The 20,213-nt window shown below is 35.9% G+C and overlaps 5 protein-coding genes across 7 annotated transcripts; 3 read left to right on the top strand and 2 right to left on the bottom strand.

Moving 5' to 3' along the window:
• The first annotated feature begins 207 nt into the window (after window positions 1-207).
• LOC104798779 (FHA domain-containing protein DDL-like) lies at window positions 208-4,388 on the top strand. Its single transcript, XM_010520976.2, is given in 12 exon segments — window positions 208-312; window positions 649-1,001; window positions 1,004-1,080; window positions 1,364-1,392; window positions 1,485-1,551; window positions 1,764-1,821; window positions 2,262-2,354; window positions 2,938-3,052; window positions 3,175-3,222; window positions 3,330-3,375; window positions 3,463-3,533; window positions 4,008-4,388. Coding segments are annotated over 11 exon segments (966 nt in total). The 5' UTR covers window positions 208-312; window positions 649-679; the 3' UTR covers window positions 4,048-4,388.
• Window positions 4,389-7,381: 2,993 nt separating this feature from the next.
• Window positions 7,382-10,811, top strand: LOC104798777. 3 transcript variants are annotated; one of them, XM_010520973.1, is made up of 10 exons: window positions 7,382-7,551; window positions 8,114-8,314; window positions 8,562-8,674; window positions 8,774-8,852; window positions 9,003-9,031; window positions 9,141-9,234; window positions 9,811-9,900; window positions 9,979-10,174; window positions 10,424-10,591; window positions 10,673-10,811. In XM_010520973.1, the coding sequence occupies exons 2-10, from the start codon at window positions 8,168-8,170 to the stop codon at window positions 10,786-10,788; spliced, it is 1,032 nt and encodes a 343-aa protein (XP_010519275.1). In that variant the 5' UTR covers window positions 7,382-7,551; window positions 8,114-8,167; the 3' UTR covers window positions 10,789-10,811. The 3 variants fall into 3 exon arrangements, with proteins under 3 accessions (XP_010519275.1, XP_010519273.1, XP_010519274.1); XM_010520971.1 differs by having other exon boundaries at window positions 7,384-7,551; window positions 10,424-10,811; XM_010520972.2 differs by having other exon boundaries at window positions 7,384-7,551; window positions 8,096-8,314; window positions 10,424-10,811.
• Window positions 10,665-11,964, bottom strand: LOC104798778 (protein LHCP TRANSLOCATION DEFECT). Its single transcript, XM_010520974.2, has 2 exons — window positions 11,626-11,964; window positions 10,665-11,112 (listed from the first exon to the last, which is right to left on the bottom strand). The coding sequence occupies exons 1-2, from the start codon at window positions 11,902-11,904 to the stop codon at window positions 10,855-10,857; spliced, it is 537 nt and encodes a 178-aa protein (XP_010519276.1). The 5' UTR covers window positions 11,905-11,964; the 3' UTR covers window positions 10,665-10,854.
• A 3,051-nt stretch (window positions 11,965-15,015) lies between these two features.
• On the top strand, window positions 15,016-17,484 carry LOC104798775. Its single transcript, XM_010520970.2, has one exon. It carries the CDS (start codon window positions 15,217-15,219, stop codon window positions 16,909-16,911), a length of 1,695 nt encoding a protein of 564 aa, XP_010519272.1. The 5' UTR covers window positions 15,016-15,216; the 3' UTR covers window positions 16,912-17,484.
• A 238-nt stretch (window positions 17,485-17,722) lies between these two features.
• Window positions 17,723-19,324, bottom strand: LOC104798774 (protein FATTY ACID EXPORT 5-like). Its single transcript, XM_010520969.2, has 3 exons — window positions 18,961-19,324; window positions 18,114-18,201; window positions 17,723-17,979 (listed from the first exon to the last, which is right to left on the bottom strand). Exons 1-3 carry the CDS (start codon window positions 19,157-19,159, stop codon window positions 17,907-17,909), a joined length of 360 nt encoding a protein of 119 aa, XP_010519271.1. The 5' UTR covers window positions 19,160-19,324; the 3' UTR covers window positions 17,723-17,906.
• Between the last annotated feature and the right edge of the window lie 889 nt (window positions 19,325-20,213).

Raw genomic sequence — 20,213 nt, 5'->3', positions numbered from 1 at the left:
TTGGATTCAAATTCATTATGGTTAACATTTTTTTTCGAAATTGAAAAAAAAAAGTATGGAATTAAACCGGACAAATTTTGTTAATTATGTTAAACCCCCTACTGCTGATCATGATGAATTCGCGTCCCATAGAAATAATAATTGTAAATCAATCCCTCAGGTTTCTTCTAATTCCAATAGTGCCCGATTCTTTCTTCCATTCCTCATTTTTTTTCATCTTTCTAATCGCGAAACGGTGTCTTCTTCTAATCCTTCTCTCTCGCTCTCCCTCAGTTCTCCGTCAAAAGTCTCTTGCCGTCGCGTTCCTACCTGGTAACTTGAGCTTTCTCTACTTCTTTCTCGTCTTTCTTCACCGTCTTTCTCTCTGTTCTCTGCAATTCTCGCGAGACGGAGGCGGAATCAAAAGCTTCCGGCGTCGCAATCTTCTGCTTCTGTTTCTGTTTTGATGTCTCGAGTTTAGGTCTTTGTTTCTCCTGCAATGCTATTCCTTTGAGATTTAGGGCTTTAGGGTGGGGTTTAGGTTCGGGAATGTGGCATTGCTTTCTTTTTTCCTTTTTCGTGAACGCTAAACTGAACTCTAGGTTTTTTTTTATCCTGCTTGGTTGTATCATTTGTGACGGTGGCTGACTTTTTATTTTTCCTTTTAAGACAAAGAATAAAAGAGAATCTGGGTCTGAAGATGGCTCGTGATATATCGGAGTCTCCGGTGAGGAACCGGCGGTCGCCTCGCCGGAGGAGTCCGTCCAGGAGAGAAGGGTCTCCAAAGGGTCGTGTTTCTCGGTCTCCATCGCCGCGGACAAAGAGGCTGAGAAGAGCCCAAGTGGAGGAGGGTGGGAGAACCAAAGAGAGAGAATATGATAAGAATAATGGTAGAGGAAGCGAGAAGAGCGACAGTAGGGAGGTGGCTAGGAAAAGGGAAGTAGATAGAGAGAGAGGAAAGGAGGGAAGAGAGGATGAGAAGGCTAGGGATAGAGGAAGTAAGAGCGGAGACGAGGAGGAAGAGAGGATGATAGGCACTCTAGAGGAAGATATGAGAGGTCACGTTCACCAGATAGGGCCACTGATTCAAGGCATAATGAGGTATGTGGTCATATATGTGTCTTTTTCGCCTAATTGTGTTCTTAATCTCATATTTTGTTTTGTTGTTTTTTACTTGAAAGATGCAAGTGTATTTCCAAATTGTTTAGCTTTATTTTAGGCAGGTGTAAGTCTTTCTCTCTGCTACTGGTGTTTCTATGTTGCATACTGATTATGATTTTGAATCCTGAAAAGCTATGTGCCTGCTGACTTGCTTTGTATTTAGAGCCTCCACCCAACCATTTGTCACGGATAGTAATGCTGGGTGATTTGTTCATTTTTCCAGGGATCTAATGCAAGAGGGGACGGAGAGCAGTAATTTCCTTAATTTTTCTTCCTGGTGTTTCTGAAACCTTCTTAAATTTTTCTTTCTTTCATTTGATTATTGTTTCTGTTTTCTGTGACAGAAATGAGGAGGAAGATTCGGTAGCGAAGATGAAAGCGGCTGAAGAGGCTTTGACAGCAAAACAAAAGGTACTGACATTCATTTTCTCTCATCATTTTGTTCTCTTTCAGATGTTTCTTTCTTAATGTAGGTTGGATAGGCGAACTTGCCACAGAATGTATTTAACTATATATGTAATATGTTGCATAAAAGGTTTCTATACTGATGATGGGTGATGAAGATTCTGTATAGATCATGTGTGGAATTGATGCTTTAGATCGGACATTCGCATATCCTGCAGGAACAACCTTCTTTTGAGCTATCAGGAAAACTTGCTGCAGAAACCAACAGATTCAGAGGTGATGTTTGTGCTTCGGAAATTTATTTCAGAATAGACACAGCTAGCGTTTCTTTGTGGATGTAAATTTTTCTTATCCACAGTGCTCTTTAAATAGGTGAAATGTGAGCTTTCGCACTTGGGCCAATTTTTCTTCATTTCATATATCTTTCTTCCTGTAAGAAAGCAAATTGTTAAATTAGGTCTTTAGCTATCGAGACCTGGCCGTCATCCCCCTCTTATTCACTGCCAACCAACACCACTGAAAGGAAAAGTAGAAGTGTAGTTGATAACTTGATATGTTTTGGTTTTTCTTGTTCTCATTCAATGAACTGTAATCTTCTATGCTCTGATTAGATAGTTTTCTCGACTGTCTTTGCTATTGCAGCTTTTAGGATTTATCTAAGATAATGATTTATCATGCTGAACATTATGCATCTTTCTCGGTCAAACCCTATTCAGGTATCACGCTGCTGTTCAATGAGCCCCCAGATGCTAGAAAACCCAGCACGAGATGGAGACTATATGTTTTTAAGGGTGGTGAACCACTCAGTGGTCAGATTTTTATTCCTCCCTTGCTTTGCCCGTCACTAGTGCCATAATTTGCTGCAATGGATTCTCCATAGGTGTTAAATAGTTGTCCGTTTTCTCTGTTTGTCACTTGCAACTTTCTCTTCTTCTGGTGAGCATCAGTGTCTTAGTTCACACAGTTTATATGTGGTGAAGGTCATACTAGCTGTTCAATGAAAGGTTTGTTTTTTTTAGATTGTGTGATGCACCTGTAGCATGTCGAACTAATTGTCTGTTGTATTTACAAGCGTTGGTATAACTGAAATGTTTTCATAGCTGCTACTTAGAACTCATCATAATTTGCTTATTCACACAATGTTTGTGGCTCTGAGAGAAACTAGGATTGATCTTCTTAAAGGTCGATCTGTGGTCAATGGGTTCCTTTTCATTTTTGTTGAAATGTTTGAATATTGCATTGCATTGTAAGGGCCAGGTATATGCAGTTCTTTCTCCGTTTTTTATGAAATGTCATTGGTGTTTCTTTCGTCATTTGCTTCTAATTCTAGAGTCATGTATCGATTTCCTTGATTTAAGAAGTTTATGCATGTCAAATTTGTTGGGTTTACAGAGCCACTCTACATACATCGTCAGAGTTGCTACCTCTTTGGTCGTGAGAGAAGGATCGCAGATATTCCTACCGATCACCCATCTTGCAGCAAGCAGCATGCAGTTATACAGTTCCGGTAGGTTACTGATGAGCAGTTCTGATTTCGAGTAACCATTTCATAAGTATAAAATTTCGTGGGAAAAGGATTTAGTTATCGTTTGGTTTACATTAATGCCATCGTTACTCTACTAATCTCAGGCTAGTGGAAAAAGAAGAAGCAGATGGTATGATGTCGAAGCAAGTCAGGTAAGGTTTATTTGTTGTTCCCTTATGATAACTTGGTAATCAGACGCTCTTTTCTAATTTTTTCTAATAGCAATTGAGATACGAACTCGTTTTTGGTTACTGTTCAGGCCTTATATAATGGATCTTGGAAGCACCAATAAGACTTACATTAATGTGAGGAATGCATCTGGTAAATTTTCAATCCATTTCGCTTCCTACATTTGTTATTCTTGCAGTAACATTACATTTTTCATTTTTCAGGATAATCCGATTGAATCACAGCGATACTACGAGCTCTTTGAGAAAGATACCATCCGATTTGGTAACAGTAGGTAAGCTACTAAACTTAGAGTTTTAATTTTTCCTTCCTTTAAGATCATGAAAATCTCATAGCTCTACGCAGTTTTCTCATTTTGTTTGTTGTCCTGTTTCGGGTGAAGATCTCGATATATGTTGTCCAAATCGATATATTTATCATGTTGCGTCATGCTCATTATGTCTAGCAGAGTTCTTCTAGTAAGTAGTAAATAGTTGGACTTGCAAAACTATGTTCAGCTCGTCAAGAATTTAGTCGCCTCAATTATCGCGTGGTTGTTCTATCCTATACCTGGGTTGAGCATTGTAACTATAAAAACACAGAGATATATGTCTTCGTAGTCCAAATTCTAACCCGAAATGTCTATCTAATTCCATCCTCTTTAACCGCCGAACTTCTGATGTTTTGGGTGTACATTGTCCGGAACTGCTTTCATATTCTGCAAGTTCTTGATATATCTTTTTTTTTTTGTAAATGTTCATCGATGCAGCCGAGAGTATGTGCTGTTGCACGAGAACTCTATTGGTTGAGCATCACTGGAAAACGTGACGGGAGAAGGCTTCAAAACGTTCTCATGTGGATTTTAGGGACGATTTCGATAACTCAACAGCCTCTTGTTTGCTTTTTTTTTCGGTCTATCGAAAATCTTGCTCATGGAACAGTTAAAGAGGGGGCATTCACTGTTATTTAGAAAGCTTTTGGGAACTTTTTGTTTTGGTTTTGGGTTTAGGGGTTTTGGATTTAGGATTTAGGTGTCAGAAAGAAAGGCTGTGTGTTTTTGTGGTGATGATCGATGTTTTCTTCCATGGATTCGATAAAATCTGAAGAAAAGCTACATCTAGTTTGATACGAATTGAATTGTTAGTATTTAGTAAGCTTGCTACGTTCCCTTCTTCTCAAACTTGGAGTCAGTGTATTAAGATCAACTCATTGTTCAAGGAAACTGCCCCTTGCTTTCCTCCGAAAATAATGAAGAAAACCAATTTGTTGTTTTTTTTTAAACTCAATTATTAGTATTACATAGTACACGTTTACAACAAAAAAAATCTAATAATTAGGTGGACAAGGGACTAATATTTTAAATCTAAAGTTAATCCAAAAATTTAGGGTATTCAATTTTTTACTGGAATAGTTTTGAACACCACTCTTTTAGCATGGTGCATATAAAATTTAAAGACAACGGTTTATAATTAAACGTCGTTTAAGACATTTCATGATTTATCTAAAAAAATAATATTATACATAGTTAAAAATTAATCTAATAATTAGTGATAGAAGATAATAGAATATCTAAAAATTTCATATATTTCAATTCATATAAAAAAAAGTCTGAATTATCTCCAGGATTAAGATTCGAAATCTGGTATTATATTTTTTTTTATTCAAGTGTCTAAATTTTGGATACAAAAACTATTGGATATTGTAATTATTAATAAATATCAGCATATATAATTTTTTTTTTACTTTTCTATGAGATGATCCAACTAATTTTGTAAATAATGGTAATTTCATATTTTAGTAAATATTTTTTTTTTGTTATTTTGCAAGATGAATTATCCAAACTCGATCCATGCCGATTGTGATGTATAATATTTGGATGGATAATTTACTAGATTTTTTGTTTAGGATTGATTAATTAATAACTAGTTTTGTTATTTAAAAATTAATTTATTATACAAAAAATTATATTTCAAATTCATCTTTAAAACTTTTAAACAATCTTATTTACATTTTAAAAAAATTAAATTCATCCTAAATAATAAAAAATACTTATCCTTTTAAAAAAGCTAAAAACATTTATTTGAAAAGAATGGTCGTAAAAATTGTTATTAGTTTATAATAAAAGTAATGGGAAAATAGCAAATAAATACACCAATTTGGTAATTTCTTACTCATAAATACATGAATTTTTTAACTCTCCAAAAAATACATTAATTCGTAATTTTCTGGCAAATTACTACATAGACATTAACACCGTTAACTTTGTAACAGTTTCTCGTGAACGGTGCTGACGTGGCTTACCGGATTTTCCACGTCAGCACCACATGTCAAAAAATTTCCACGTCATTAAAAAATAAAAACAAAATTAAAATTAACTTTATTTAAAATAAAAATAATTTAAAAATATTTTTAAATTTTAATTTTTAAAAAAAAAATACAAAATTACAAATTTGAAAAAATAAAAATTTTAAATTAAAATTCAAAATTTAAATTTAAAAATAAATATTAAAAAATAAAACTTTAAATTTTAAAACTAAATATATACACATACATATATACATACATATACAAATTTCCCATAAAATATATATACATATATATATACATACATATACATATATTTCAATATATATATATATATACATATATACATATAATAAAAATATATACATATATATATATACACATATATATATACATACATATATATATATATATATATATATATATATGTATATGTATGTATATATGTACATATATATACATACATACATATACACAAAGAGGCTGAGAAGAGCCCAAGTGGAGGAGGGTGGGAGAACCAAAGAGAGAGAATATGATAAGAATAATGGTAGAGGAAGCGAGAAGAGCGACAGTAGGGAGGTGGCTAGGAAAAGGGAAGTAGATAGAGAGAGAGGAAAGGAGGGAAGAGAGGATGAGAAGGCTAGGGATAGAGGAAGGGAGAGAGACCTGGAAATCAACATACATATACATATATTTTAATATACCTATATATATATATATATATATATATAAATTTACACAAATATAAATACACATATACATGCACATGTGTAAATTTATATGTATATGTGTGTATATATATATGTATATATTAATATTCATGTGTAAATTTATATATATGTGTGTATATATATACATATATATATATATATATTGAAATATATGTATATGTATGTATATATTTTTTATTATATGTATATATGTATGTGTATATATTTAGTTTTAAAGTTAAATTTTATTTTTTAATTTAAATTTAAATTTTGAATTTTAATTTTAAATTTTAAATTTTATTTTTTAAAATTTTTAATTTGTTCAAATTTTTTAAAATTTTAAATTTTTTTATTTTTTTAAAATTATTTTTATTTTAAATGAAGTTAATTTTAATTTTGTTTTTTTTAATGACGTGGAAATTTTTTGACATGTGGTGCTAACGTGGAAAATCCGATAAGCCACGTCAGCACCGTTCACCGGAAACTGTTACAAAGATAACGGTGTTAGCGTCCGTGTAGTTATTTGCCAGAAAATTGTGAATTGATATATTTTGTTGGGAGTTAAAAAATTTATGTATTTATGAGTAAGAAATTAGCATATTGATATATTTATTTGCTATTTTTCCTAAAAGTAATTGGCAAATGTTATGTATATATTATTTACCAAACATTAAATACATTTTACATACATCTTTTAAAAAAACATTATTATTATGCATATAAAAACTTTGTGCGAAGAATTAATAAGATATATATATATATTTGGTTTTGCTTTTTGATATAAACTAGAAATTTCATATGGTTTAAAATTAAAAATAAATTTTATAATTTATAAATGAGGAAACTAAATTCTAACAAATAATTATATAGATTTAAAAATATTTGACTGTAGTTTTTGAAAATAAATAATCTTTAAGATTTCTTTTTTTCTACTCGCATCAATATAAGTAACTAGTCAATTTTTATGTGCCTTCTTTTTCTAAAATATTTTATAATGGGTTTGAAGTTTTAATATTTTCTTTTATATTGTCATAGTTTTGGATTTTTATGATAAATTTAAAATATATATCTGTTTTTTTTGGAGATTTAATGGTTTAGGTTTTCCGTGAGATACGCCTTTGACCTTTCTTATATTGTGTCTTCGGCGCTCCAAGTAAAACTGACACATCATAGTACATCTTCTTCTCCTCCGTTTACGCTCCGGCAAAGTCTGTCTGATCGGTTTTCGTCACATCTCGATTGAATTCTGGGTATATCTGGAGGCCGGAAATTCGCTAATCCCGTTTCATCTTCTTCTAGGTAAGTCGGTATCCAAACTCGAAACTTCAGATTTGGGTACCTTCTCCTTTTGTCTGTCTAGTTCTGCTTCTGCTTTCTCTCTGTGTCTGTTAATGTGTTCGTTTTCATCTGTATGGTTAAATCCGCGACCCTTTTCCCTCTTCCGTCTATCGCTTCTCTTTTCGCGAATTGGCTTTCAATGATCTGTATTGGTTTATGTGTTTCGTTGATTTGATCGCTAACGGTTTGGTTTGAGCACTGAAGCTTCTCGATTTCTTCTCCGTTTTCTGCCTATTTCCATCAGGTCTGAGTCTTGTGTTTTGTTTGCGTTTTTGCTTCGATTACAGTGCCATAAGTTCTTTAATTGGCAGGAAGTTTGAATCTATGATTGTATAATCTGATGTTGCAGATGATTAGGGTTGCAATGTGTTATAGCCTACAGCTTTTGAGATTGACATTAAAATAACCACTCTATTACTCGAATTGAGCTTTCGTTTATGTCGGACTTTATTGGTATTTGCCCGTTTACTGTTGTAATTGACCATATTAGGCTTTCATCTTCCAGTTCTGCTTGAAATTTCAGAGACCCTCTTCCGTTCTCCATCAAAAGTTTGCGGGAAGAACTCCATAAGGAGCCATGGATAATACGCAAGTGGAGTCTCTGGAAGAGAAGCTAATGAGTCTGCTGCGTCAGCTTCAGGCGGAGCATGCAGTTTTCGAGAGAATGGTGTACAAGAATAAGAATCAGCACCGGAGATGCTCCTATTTTCAGTACCTTCTCAAGGTAGCTATGCAATTTCACTTTCTTTTCTGATTGCTATTTTTGTCTCGATGTTTGTGGTAAGCGTGAGAAAGAAGAAGAATTCAAATGGAGAATACTGCCCGTTAGGGGGTTGACTTTTTTCCTCGAGTCAGCTAGGGGTAATAGCTCTTTCGGGTATTTGGTTTGTTTATTGAGATGGGTTGAAAGAGTGACAAGCAAAGAAGAAGGATGGTTTTCTAGAATCTAATGTCCACCCTGCTTTTCTTAGGTGAGGAGGGATTTGAGGCTTTTGCGGACAGCAAACATGGAGGAGACATTGAGATCTTGCTTCCATGTTATCGGTGAAACAAAACCTAGACAGAAAATGTATCATTTGGAAAGGTGGCCTTTTCAATTATGTTCTTTTTTTTAAAATCTTGATCAACTGTATATGTGGATTCTTCTGTTCTGTAGCTTAGTTGGTAGTTTTGGACTATGCAGCTTGAAGCGCAGAAGATGTGAAACTGGAAAACCCAATTTACTGGAAAAACTTCTTGGAACTCTTCGTTTGCTCTCACAGGTATTCTTGATGCTATTTGTAAATGGGACTCGGGCCCCGAGCTGCATGAACAATACAAGGAATCACCAAAAAATTAGGGTTTTATTTCCACACATACCTTCAGGGTCACCCATGTGAACAAGCTCTGACTGATCATTGTTTGTGTTGCAGATGGCTGAAATCATCTTGAGGGCAGCTTGGTATCCTTTCTTGAATTGATGATTTCCTCAATATCTAGCCTAGGTTTATCATTGTTGTCTGACAAAATAGTCCTTATGTTGGATGTTTTCTACCTTGACCATGCCACAGTGAGATATCCACTTTGTTAGCCCGTTCATTTTTCATCGGATTTTCTGTCACATTCTTGGCCCTGCTTGCCCGTCTCCGCATATTGGTTCAACAAGTAAGTACACCTTCTTGTTCCCTTATGCCATCAATCCCATGGAACTTGAACTTGTCAAAGGTTGTTGGATCAAGTTATAAGGTTGGTAGCATTGGGTCATATCTCTCTAGTTATCATTGATATTCCTGATCCTGAGTATAGGAATCTTCATGAAAGAACTCATTTAGTTCATGGCCAGTGCAGAAAGCTAACAAAATTTTTGCGAGAACAATTTAGCTCAGGGAAACAAAAAAGTGTCTTGATACATTTGGAATAGATTTACCGCACAAACTCCTTTTTTTTCTGTTTGTTGGGACTTTTTGTATGATTTGTAGGCAATCTAAGGCCTAAAGCAGATTTGCTAACGTGAGATGTCAACTGAAGTTCATCCTGTAGGATTAAAACACTGTAAAGTTGCTGGCAATATAGGTTTTTTTAGTTACCTAAACTGAGATTTTGAGATTATCGTAATAAAACGGAAGAAAATAGGTGACAGTTGCTCCGATTACGCCGTCAAGGAAAGAATTTATACAAATTGTGAATTTGCTGCGACTGAGGATACGTCTTTAACATGTACATCGGCTTTCCTTCATGCAGATATTGTTTGATGCTGTTTCCATCTTCAATTCAGTAACTTCTATCTCCCGAAAAAAGCAAGTTGTGAAGATAGAACTAGATGGGGTTGAGGTTGGTTGAAACTTTTCTTTTTTCTTGTTTTCACATGTTCTTACTTAGCTCTGTGCGTTATGTCAATATACAATTCAGGTATTCCGCGAGTTCTATCCAAAGGACGAGGACTATATCACATTAGATTGCGTATGGAAGACAGATAAGTTTGTGTTACTGGAGACATTGCAGAAGCGTGAGGATATTACTATTACTAAAGATCAGGATGTAGCAGAAGACCCTTCTAGTAGGGATTTATCAATACAGTATCACACACTTTTCTCTTTTCTTGGGGGTAAGACACTTCACAGAATCCTCCTTTGGCCTTTTGTTGTTAGTTAACCTAGTTTCCGTTTTAGTGCTCCACTCATTAGGTATTGAAACAAACATATTCGTTTGGCCTCATGACTTGTGGTCTAGAGTTTAGGTCTGAGAGTTTAGCCGTTTAGGGTTTTTCTGCTATGGGCATGAAAGCATGCAAAAAAAGTTAATGTTTCGTAACTTAGCTGAAGCACCATTTCCTGATTGAATTTTTCATTTGCAGAAGATGCATCTTCTCTGGTTGAAGCAGAGGATAAAGTTGTAGTGAGAGAGAGTTCAACTTCCATGGAGGGAGTCCCTTCTTCAGAGACAAACAACGGAACACAACAAACAGAAGCTTCAGAGAAAACGGAAGACATGCCTAACTTGCCTGTAGAAGCCGAAAAAACAGGCACGGACCGAGTAAAACCCAGTTCAAGTTTTGCAACTAAAGTGGCTTTTCTATCTGTGAAGAGACCTTCACCTGTAACAGGCAATGCCATGGAACCTCCATTAAAGAAACCAGAAACTAGCAGCAAAAACACGAAAGAGGAAGATGGGTTTTATAATTTACTCATCCGTGGGACCGGAAAAGACAGCTTGTTCTAGTGGGCATGTCGCTTGTGAGCTAACTCTATCAATGGCACTGGAAAGAACAACATCAAAACCAGGTCATCATGCCTTCTTAGCAGAGAATCCGAGGATGAAGTCACGGATCTCCTCACTGTTGGCTCTCTCTATGGCGGTTCTTCCATCTGCATCCTTGACCGAGAAGTCAGCACCTGCTCTAAGAAGCTCCTCAATCTTTGGCTTGTCCCCTTCCGTGGCGGCTAACAGCAACAAGATATCGACCGGGTGAATGTTTTGGTTAAGAAGAGCCTCCATCTTGTCGTATGAACCTTCCACAGCTAACATCCCCATGTAGTTAAAGTACTGACAAGAACAAGAAAACACGTCTACTTCAATCAGAATCTCATTTTTTTAACCCACAAGTTCTTGTTCTGTCTTCTACACAGCATGCATGTATGTTCAACAATACATATCTGAATCCCATTGTTCATCGAAAACCATGAAGTTCTTGTTCAACAGCGCATCCATGGATTGTACTACAACTCATGGAGCAGAATCTCAATGTTACATGAATTCTCACGAAACTCGATCTTAATGTTGGCAAAAACTTTGAATGAAATTTAACGAAACAAGCCCGTACTCTTATTTGTTTGACAAATAACCATTTTGATCGCGTTCATATGAATCGCAAAACACAGAATACACGATGATGGTAGGAGCATTCCTGAGAATTCTGTGCAAAGGAAGTAACATGCAGCTTCATAGTTTGATTTAATTGAGCATCTTATTAATCTAAATAAATCCGGAGAAATCCAATCAATACCCATGAAAACATTGGAGGGGATGAACAAGATTAAGAAGAGGAAGAAGAAGAACCTGCTCAACGTCGTCTCTGTCAAAGTCGTCCCGAGACTGACTTCCATAGATTCCGGCATTTTCAGCGTCAACACCGTTCTTTCCAAACTTGAACCAGCAAGTGGCTCTCGACCCGCTCGAGGGTCCGAGTCGAGCGGGTCGGATCCTGGTCGAAGGACCTCGGATCCCCAGGAACCCAGAAGAGAGCTTCAGAGAAGAACAAGCGTTGTTGTTGTTGATGATAGATTTGTGGGATAAGAGTGAGCTCGCGAAAGGAGCTGTGCATGAGATCGACGCCATTGTTGTGTTCTTCTCTGCGAAGAAAATATCGGAGCAGATTTTGTGGGAGATTTTATTATCCTCTTGTTTCTCGACAGAGCAATCTCCACCGTTGGATCTCTTATCATTCCCTTCTCTCTATAAAGAACAGGTGATATCCGGTCCGGCCGAAGTTTTTTTTTTAAAGAACAATTTTATATTTCAATTTAGCTATATTAAATTTTATACATATGATACTGTTCAGAAGATAAGTAAACTTTTATAAAACTAAATTACAGTCACATATTTTTAAAATATATTTATATAAATCTATTCTTGTATAAAAATATTTATATTCCAAAAAATGAGAACTATATATATAGACATCAAGATACATTTAACATAAACTATGATTATAACTGTTTACGGAACTATAGAAACTTCAAAATTTGTAAAGAGGAGAATCTAACAAAAACATAATATCAAATAACAAGTTCAAGAGAGCTTTGAGTTTGTCGAAAAAGAAGCCTCAGAACAGGGACTTTGAAAGGCACTGGATCAGAATGAGGCAGCAGGAAATAACATCAAGCGTGAGACGAGTGTCCATTCCCGAAGCAGAAGGGGCGGAAGAAGATAACGCAGGACAAGAGCGGGACCCTGTCTGGACGCCGTGGAGCAATGCAGTGCATATGCCCTCCGAGCAGGTGATACAGATTCCGCGTTTGCAGCAGTGTTGTCCAGTGGAGATGATGAAACGCTGGTCAAATTGCACTCGATCAACTGTCCAACGGCGTTGGAAACGAGGCTCTCCACGCCATTGGGCGGTTTCTGCTGGGTCTGAATCTCTTTGGCATTGGTTTGTCTTGGGTTACGGAGTTCTTCTCCACTCTTTTGAAAAACTTGTTGGTTTGTGTGTAAACAAATCTCAAGATTTTTGGACTCGGCTTCTCTACGTCTAAATGCGCCTTGTCGAAACGCCCTTTGGTCTCTGTGTCCTGCAGCTGCTGGAATCGGAGCAGACTTCATGGGCGTTCCGTTGGAGCTGAAGAAAGGGCTTCTGTTAAACTGGATGAAGCCACGGCCTTAATGGACTGGGAAGGTCTACCACCCGACGGTCTTCTTCTCTCCATGGACCGACCAAACAGAGCTTTGCTTATGTTTGTGCATCTGTGAACTCACTCATCAAAGCTTCTATGGACGTTTTTCAAGTAATGATATAAAACACATATATTAACATGATCGTCGTGTGATACGAACTCTGAAATGCATAATTACTTGTTTTTATGATCAAAGAGGGAGAGAGAGAGAGAGAGCGAAAAGTTTTGGTTGGAAAAATTACAATAACCTCTTAACTTATTTTATTCTACACAATTTTATTAAATATTGGAATAACTAATGCTTTTTAATTAAATTGTTTAAAAGATAACACAAAAAAATCGTATCAAATCATGTAAAGTCAGACAATTTTGAGAATTTCATTAGCAATAAGTTAGTTTAGCTTCTCTAAAACATTTTAATGAAACTCTAAAACTGTATAATCCATTAGCATAAAATTGATATTCTCGAATTACCGGTGATCGGAGTTTTCTGTATTTGTGGAATCTAGTGTTTCGTATATTCTGTCATTCTCGGATTACCGGTGATCGGAGTTTTCTGTATTTGTGGAATCTAGTATTTCGTATACTCTATCATACCTACCGATAGACATAAGTAGCAAATATACAGTCGGATTGTAGCTTGAAATTCTCCGCACTCTTAATCAACTCCATGCTTTCCTCCTAAAATCATTAGATAAGAACGCAATAGAACGTTTTTTGGGTTATTTAGACAAATGCTATATAACTCGCGTCAAAAGCCGATATTTTTCTCACGGATTGGAGCTAGATATCTTTTTCGCGACATACAAGTTATATTCGAGGATAAAATGCCTAACCTGCAACATGTATTGAAGATTGAGCCCATGATCTTGATATTGTTTAGCCATATGAACGACCAAACATAGGGTTGCACTAACAAGCCATCTCCGGGTGAAACTCATAAACACTTGGCAAATTAATTAGAAAAAATAATTGCCAATGCCACCTTTTTTTCCGGGATAATGAATAGTTTCGTATCAATTTAAAATCATTTACTCCACCAATAATTATGGTTAGCAGTGGACTAATAAATACTCTCATCACTATTTTTGGTTTTATTAATAGAGTAATGAATATCCGTGGCCATATTTTTTGGAATATTTTTTTTTTACTTTTTAAATTGTAATAATGTATTGACACTTTTAAGCCAATAAAAACTTTCAATATATAAGATTAATATCTCCTTAACCATTTATACTATAACATAAAATATTGACCACACTTTTTGGTATAACTCTTTTTTTTTTTAAATTATAATAATCTATTGACAGTTATAAATTTAAATATAATTTCTAATATATAAAATTAATATCTCATTAACCATTCATACATTTTCAACATACACATAAAATATTTATTAATATTACCATTAATCATTCATATATGATAATTTTTATATACAAAAAAAAATTAAAATATATATCGATTTCATCTCAATCCTTTAAATCTTATTATTAGTATATAGATTATTTATTTAATCCTATATAATTGTTTATGTGGCTTTTAAAATAATGTCACGTCAAATTTTTGTCTAACATTTGCGTCAAAGGATTTATGTGTTCAGTTTTATAAAGTACATGTATATATATTTATACGAGTAAATATAAATACAGGTTGTTTAATAAAAGAAAGAGTATGTTTTTCTTTTTTTGTCAATTTTTTTCTTCGATTTCCCCTGATAACAAGCAGGAAAAGGGCAAGGAGATCTTCATGACCCATCCACTGCCTGGCTGGGAGATGGCCCTACAATGTCCGTTTGTCCGTACACATACAGAGCACACAATCTTCGTGGTTTTCATCAAACCCAACCCTCTTCTTCGTCTGGAGGGACTCAACCAGATTTGAATAAACATTTTCACAGTCTACACAACACTCCGTACGGCAGGAAAGCTTTATATCTGTTCTTTCCTTTTTCACTAAAAGAGAAAATACATGTCCAGTGTCCATATAGAGAAGTATTTTCTCTTTTTGTATCCCGGAGTCTGCAGGCTCTGCAGCAGCTCCTCTTATATCTCTAGAGAGCTAAAACTACAACAAAGAAGAAATTATTATGAAATCATATCCATGATTCATCAAAAAGTACTTATAACCACGTTCAAGCAAATTAATTTCAGAAAGATCAAAGCTTTCTCCGGAAAGAACAAAGCTTGAACGGAGGAAAACTGAGCTTTCAAAGAAGACAGGTGGTAGTTTGATTTCTTCTCTGCATTCTGAGATTATGGAGAAATCGTCGTCTGAATGCGAACTTCCCTCTCCTCCTTTGGACGTAAAGCTTTTGTGCTCGAAGGTTTCTTTCATGGGGTGGAAGCTGGCGAGCAACAAATACAAGACATGGGTTGCAAAGATGGCTGCATCGCATAAAGGCATCTGGGAAAAAGCAGGAATCTTTGAAGCAATCATGGCTTCGACATACAGAATCTGGAAAAACGAAGATCTGATTTTTGCTGTTGCTGAAAGATGGTGTCCTGACACCAAAGCTTTCGTCTTTCCATTTGGGGAAGCGACTGTAACTGTTGAAGATGTGAAGATGCTTCTGGGTTTCTCTGTTTCTGGCTCCCCTGTTTTCTCTTCTCTCGAAAGCTCCGAGATGAGAGAGACGAAGGAGAAGATAGAGAGAGAGATGCTGAAGATCAAGAGAGATGGAGGGCTTGTAAACCAGGTCTCATGGATGCTAAGATTCATGGACAGGAATCATCAACTTGAGCATGAGGCTTTTCTTGTCTTGTGGCTTAACAACTTCGTTTTCCCCTGTCCTAACCGGATTTTCTCGAGAAACGTTATACCAATCGCTGTCCATCTTGCCAGAGGTACCAAGATAGCTCTTGCTCCTGCTGTTCTTGAATCCTTGTATCAAGATTTGGATTCGTTGAAACAACATATTCAGTGCCTATCCAACTCAGATTGTGCTCATTATTTCTCGGCGCTTACTCTGAGATCTTTGTTTAGCTTAGTCCAGGTCTGGGCATGGGAAAGATTCAGTAAACTGGGGTTGAAACCTAAGATGTCCCGAGATGGTGAGCCTAGATTGGCTCGGTGGCACAATCTGAAACAGAGTTCGAAGAACTTTAAGCAAATTCTGGCTAGCTCGGGGACAGACAGTTTTGAATGGTATCCCTATGGTGACAAAGCATCTGCCAAAGAACTGCCTCTGAGTTCTGTGTATCAGAAGGAAACCGTAAACGATGGTCTTGCTTTTCTAAGAGTTTTCCCGAAAGCCAAAAGGTCTAAGCAAAGCGAACATGTTAATGAATCGGTAAGCAGAAGAACGAAGCATGGGGAGGAAAATTTCTCTTTAGAAACACTTCAGGAGGTGGCTTCTTTAGGCTATAATAACGAAGAACCATCTGAAATACGGAAAACGAGTGAGGAAAGTGATGAAGTTGCAAGTGGAGGGAAGGAGATTATGCCCAGGAATCCATCTGATGAATCAAAGATGCAGGGAAATGTAGAAGATGGCATTGAGGGAACAGAGTGTTGGCTTCATGGGGATGGCCTTGAAACCCGAGAAACACTGAAATCGAGTGAGGAAAATGATAAACTTGCAAGTAAAGGGAAGAATACTATGTCCGAGAATCCATCTGATGAATCAAACATGCAGGGCAATGTAGAAAATGGCACTCAGGAAACAGATCAGTGTTTGCTTCATGGGGATGGCCTTGAAACCCGAGAAACGTTGAAATCTAATGAGAAATTCAATGACGGTGTTGAGAGAGAGGATAATAGTGGTGATGGAAGGGTGGTTAGTAAGCAAGTGAACACCGACCAGAGATTTGAGCAGAAGAAGCATTCGGTAGCGATACCAGGTTTGGAGCTCGAGATGCGTGTTCTTGAGCTGAAGAAGATTTTGGCAGAGATAAAAGAATGGCAGACCAGAAAGAGGAGCAAAGAAGGAGGAGTTTCAGCTCGGTTTTAGCTTTATTTGTCCAAATCAAAGAACAAAGTCATAGTCAATCACCCTTTTGCAAAATCAGTTGTTCCTGTCTCTAACCAGCCTTAGTAGACTGCCATGTATATCCGTTTCTTCGCATATCCAGAAGTCGGTAGTTATAAGCTAAAAGCTTTTTGTTTTGTGTCTCTCGAGTTCCTGCATGACATCCTCTCACCGTAAGATGCAGGAAAGGAGTTGAAATTTGTCTGTTTCCGACAAGATTTAGTGCCAACCCAGAGCTTGAAAATGTTGTCTGTGAAGCCAAAAAAGCGGATCAGAAGCTGCAGAACTAAAAGAACAAACCATGGATGAAAGACAAATGAATACATATGAATTAGTGTTACAAATTAGCTAACTTTATTGGTGGGTTTTGACCAATGACGCAGCTTCACATGAACGAAAAGAAGATTTTATTCTCTAGTCTGGAAGACGATGATGCATTCATTTCTAAAACTGAGAATAATTTACCTTTTGAAAAGGACATTCATGGACTTAGCAGTAACAGACAAGTTAAGTGTTGGAAACGGGCAAGCTTACAACATCAAGATTCTTTGTTACTTGAAGAAGTTGTCTGTAAAGTGAAAAATCTGATCACAAGCGGAAGAAGCGCAACAGAACAGGTCAGAGAGATGAGTGAATCAATGTTGCAAAGAAATTGACTTTGTTATTGGTGGGTTGCTCATGAACCGGTCAGAGAGATGTATTGGCAATAGATCAAGTGCTTTCCAAACAGCTTAATTCATTCTAGCTCATGATCTTATACATACATCAAATTCCAAAGAAATCACTTCTGAGAAATACAAAATCATGCAATATTTTCAACCAAGGAAAAATGATAATCCAACCTTTCAAAGCATAACCGCAACAGTGTTTTGTCTAAACAGTACAGCTTTCTGATCGACGAATTGAGAAGGTATCACATAAGCAACCCACCAACAGAGAGTATCGTATGCATAAACGGAAACCCGATTCAAGAACCATCAATTATCTTTTGATGGAATATGATTGCCGCCAGTAGCAACTTTGTACACGTAAAAACCGGTCATGAGAGCACTGCAAGGCATCAAACACAGATGGATGATGGTTTTAGGGCTTCCTTTATATCAAAGTAACTGTAATAAAAGGAGAAGAACGCAAATGGTGGATGTGAATAAAGAAACAGAGAAATTTCAAGGAGGGATTTTTACCTGATTCCAGCAACCATACCAGCAGGCATAATCTTTTGAGTTTGCAAGTAACGTTGTCCCATGACAAGAGTGAGAGCAGCGGCACAAACTGCACACGAGACATTCGGGTTAGTTTCAATGGCCTTCCCACTTAAGATTAATAAAGAAGCTATTGAAGATCCTCAAGGGAAGAAAACAAAAGAATTAGCGAGTTTTCTTGTAAAGCTTTTAGTGTTTCAACTAATTGTTCAAAGAATCTATTCACTAGGGACAATCTTTAAGAAAATCAAATCAAAACAGAAGCTTTCACTCATCATCACCAATCATCCACCAAACAAACTTTTGCATTTGGTCTCTTGTTGAAAGTGGCAGAGCACAGTTTCAAGATAGACACTAGATGTTTGTCATCAAACTTTAAGAGCAACCCACCCAAATGTCACTATAATCTAACATCTAACCACAAGAAAATGTCCATAGCTTCATCTTTGACATGGATGGCGACCAAGATTATAGGATTAAGCACCCCTAATCGACATATTGCCAGACCCCTTTATCATGCAGATTCTTGAGTAGTCCAAAAAGATTTTGGTATCTGTTCAACATCGCCTATCACCTTGCCATGAAGAAACAAGTTTCTGATATGAACCATAAACCATAAACAAGGCCGAGTAGATCAATCATCCATATCCAACCACTTTCTTCCTAGTGTTTATTACATCCATACTCATGAACAACAATTTAGCATCACTCCGCATACAAACGAATGGCAGATTAACGTCAAAAGCTCTTATCCATTTAGTAACCGGACAGAATTTGATCTCAAATTCTAAAAAAATCCCAGATCAGAGAGACAATATCATCGCAAAACCTGTCTCGAGAATCTGAGCGAGAGACGAGTTCTTCTTCTTCTCGAAGGCCTTGAGACTGAGATAACCAGCGAGGATGAGCAAAAATCCAGTGCCGACGCCTCCGGCAAGAGATACGGTGCTCCCTCTCCTCAAGTACCCAAAAACGCCTCCGCAAACAAGAAGCAACCCGTACGGGATCGTGAAGCAGAAGTCGTGCATTTTCTCAAACTGGGTATGATTTTCTCGGAAAAACAGAAAATGTGTTATCGCGGATTGACGAAGAAAGTCGCAGAAATCTCAATCGATCGATCGTCTGAAGATGAAGATGAGTGTGGTGAGCGCGTGGAAAAGGTCCTCTTCAGCGGTTTCAGACACAACTAATCCATTTTGGTTCCACTTAAGGTCTATGATTAATCTAATTAAAAACATATTAATTATATAATAGGATGTGGAATATTAGGTTTACTTTTATTATTGCAGATGTCATTTTTTTCAAAGGCATTGACAAATTTAGTCTACATTTTGAAAAACAAAGCTCGTTTCCATATTAAGAAAAAGACATGATTACCAATTTTCAATTTACTAAGTTGGTGGACGTATCATTTTCATCGTATCAGAAATTTTATATCCCATTTTTTTTTTTGTTGAGATGTTAGAATGTATTGATAAACAAAAAAAAAAGGAGAGATTTCATCAACAAATAAAAGATTTAGAACCAATTCTGAACTAGCCACACTTAATGGCTAAAAAAAGTATGATTACAAAATTTTAATTATTTTCATTAGATCACATTTTATTTAAATTTGGTTTCAATAATGTTATATCTAATCGATTTGTATTTGTTTCGTGTTATAAATGAAATATCTTTGTAGCAGTAGAGAGTGCACCATCATAGTTCATACATACACTGTTACAATTTTTTCAATCTATCCATAATAACTTGTAATGGTCTATATTATATCTTTTTCAAATAAATAAATTATATAATCGCTCAAAAGTGATCATCCAAATCGATTAGTTATATAAAACCAAATTTATAAATATGATAAATATATAAAAATAAATGTATTGAGTCTATAGATTTTCTAACATATAGTTTCATCAAATGTGTTAGAGATAGTTTCTAGATTTCATATAACGGAAAGAAATTAAAACCATAATGCAAAATATATATTTTAATTGTGAGTATCAATTGTGCGGTTTCTGATAAATATGATTTTAAATCGTATTCGGGGGTTATATTTTCTGTTTGAATGGTGGAGTTTATGTCGAT

Source organism: Tarenaya hassleriana, unplaced genomic scaffold, assembly GCF_000463585.1.
Source record: "Tarenaya hassleriana unplaced genomic scaffold, ASM46358v1 Cleome58, whole genome shotgun sequence".
In the NCBI taxonomy this organism is placed as follows: domain Eukaryota; kingdom Viridiplantae; phylum Streptophyta; class Magnoliopsida; order Brassicales; family Cleomaceae; genus Tarenaya; species Tarenaya hassleriana.
This window is presented reverse-complemented; position numbering and strand designations above follow the sequence as displayed.

Coding starts and splice junctions, on each gene's coding strand:
- LOC104798777 (XM_010520971.1), top strand. CDS start 8,168: ATGGATAATACGCAAGTGGAGTCTCTGGAAGAGAAGCTAATGAGTCTG. Junction 9,032..9,140: donor ATCATCTTGAGGGCAGCTTG/GTATCCTTTCTT, acceptor ACCATGCCACAG/TGAGATATCCACTTTGTTAG. Junction 9,235..9,810: donor TCCGCATATTGGTTCAACAA/GTAAGTACACCT, acceptor TCCTTCATGCAG/ATATTGTTTGATGCTGTTTC.
- LOC104798778 (XM_010520974.2), bottom strand. CDS start 11,904: ATGGCGTCGATCTCATGCACAGCTCCTTTCGCGAGCTCACTCTTATCC. Junction 11,113..11,625: donor ACAGAGACGACGTTGAGCAG/GTTCTTCTTCTT, acceptor TGTTCTTGTCAG/TACTTTAACTACATGGGGAT.
- LOC104798775 (XM_010520970.2), top strand. CDS start 15,217: ATGGAGAAATCGTCGTCTGAATGCGAACTTCCCTCTCCTCCTTTGGAC.
- LOC104798774 (XM_010520969.2), bottom strand. CDS start 19,159: ATGCACGACTTCTGCTTCACGATCCCGTACGGGTTGCTTCTTGTTTGC. Junction 18,202..18,960: donor CGCTCAGATTCTCGAGACAG/GTTTTGCGATGA, acceptor TCTCGTGTGCAG/TTTGTGCCGCTGCTCTCACT. Junction 17,980..18,113: donor GGTATGGTTGCTGGAATCAG/GTAAAAATCCCT, acceptor GATGCCTTGCAG/TGCTCTCATGACCGGTTTTT.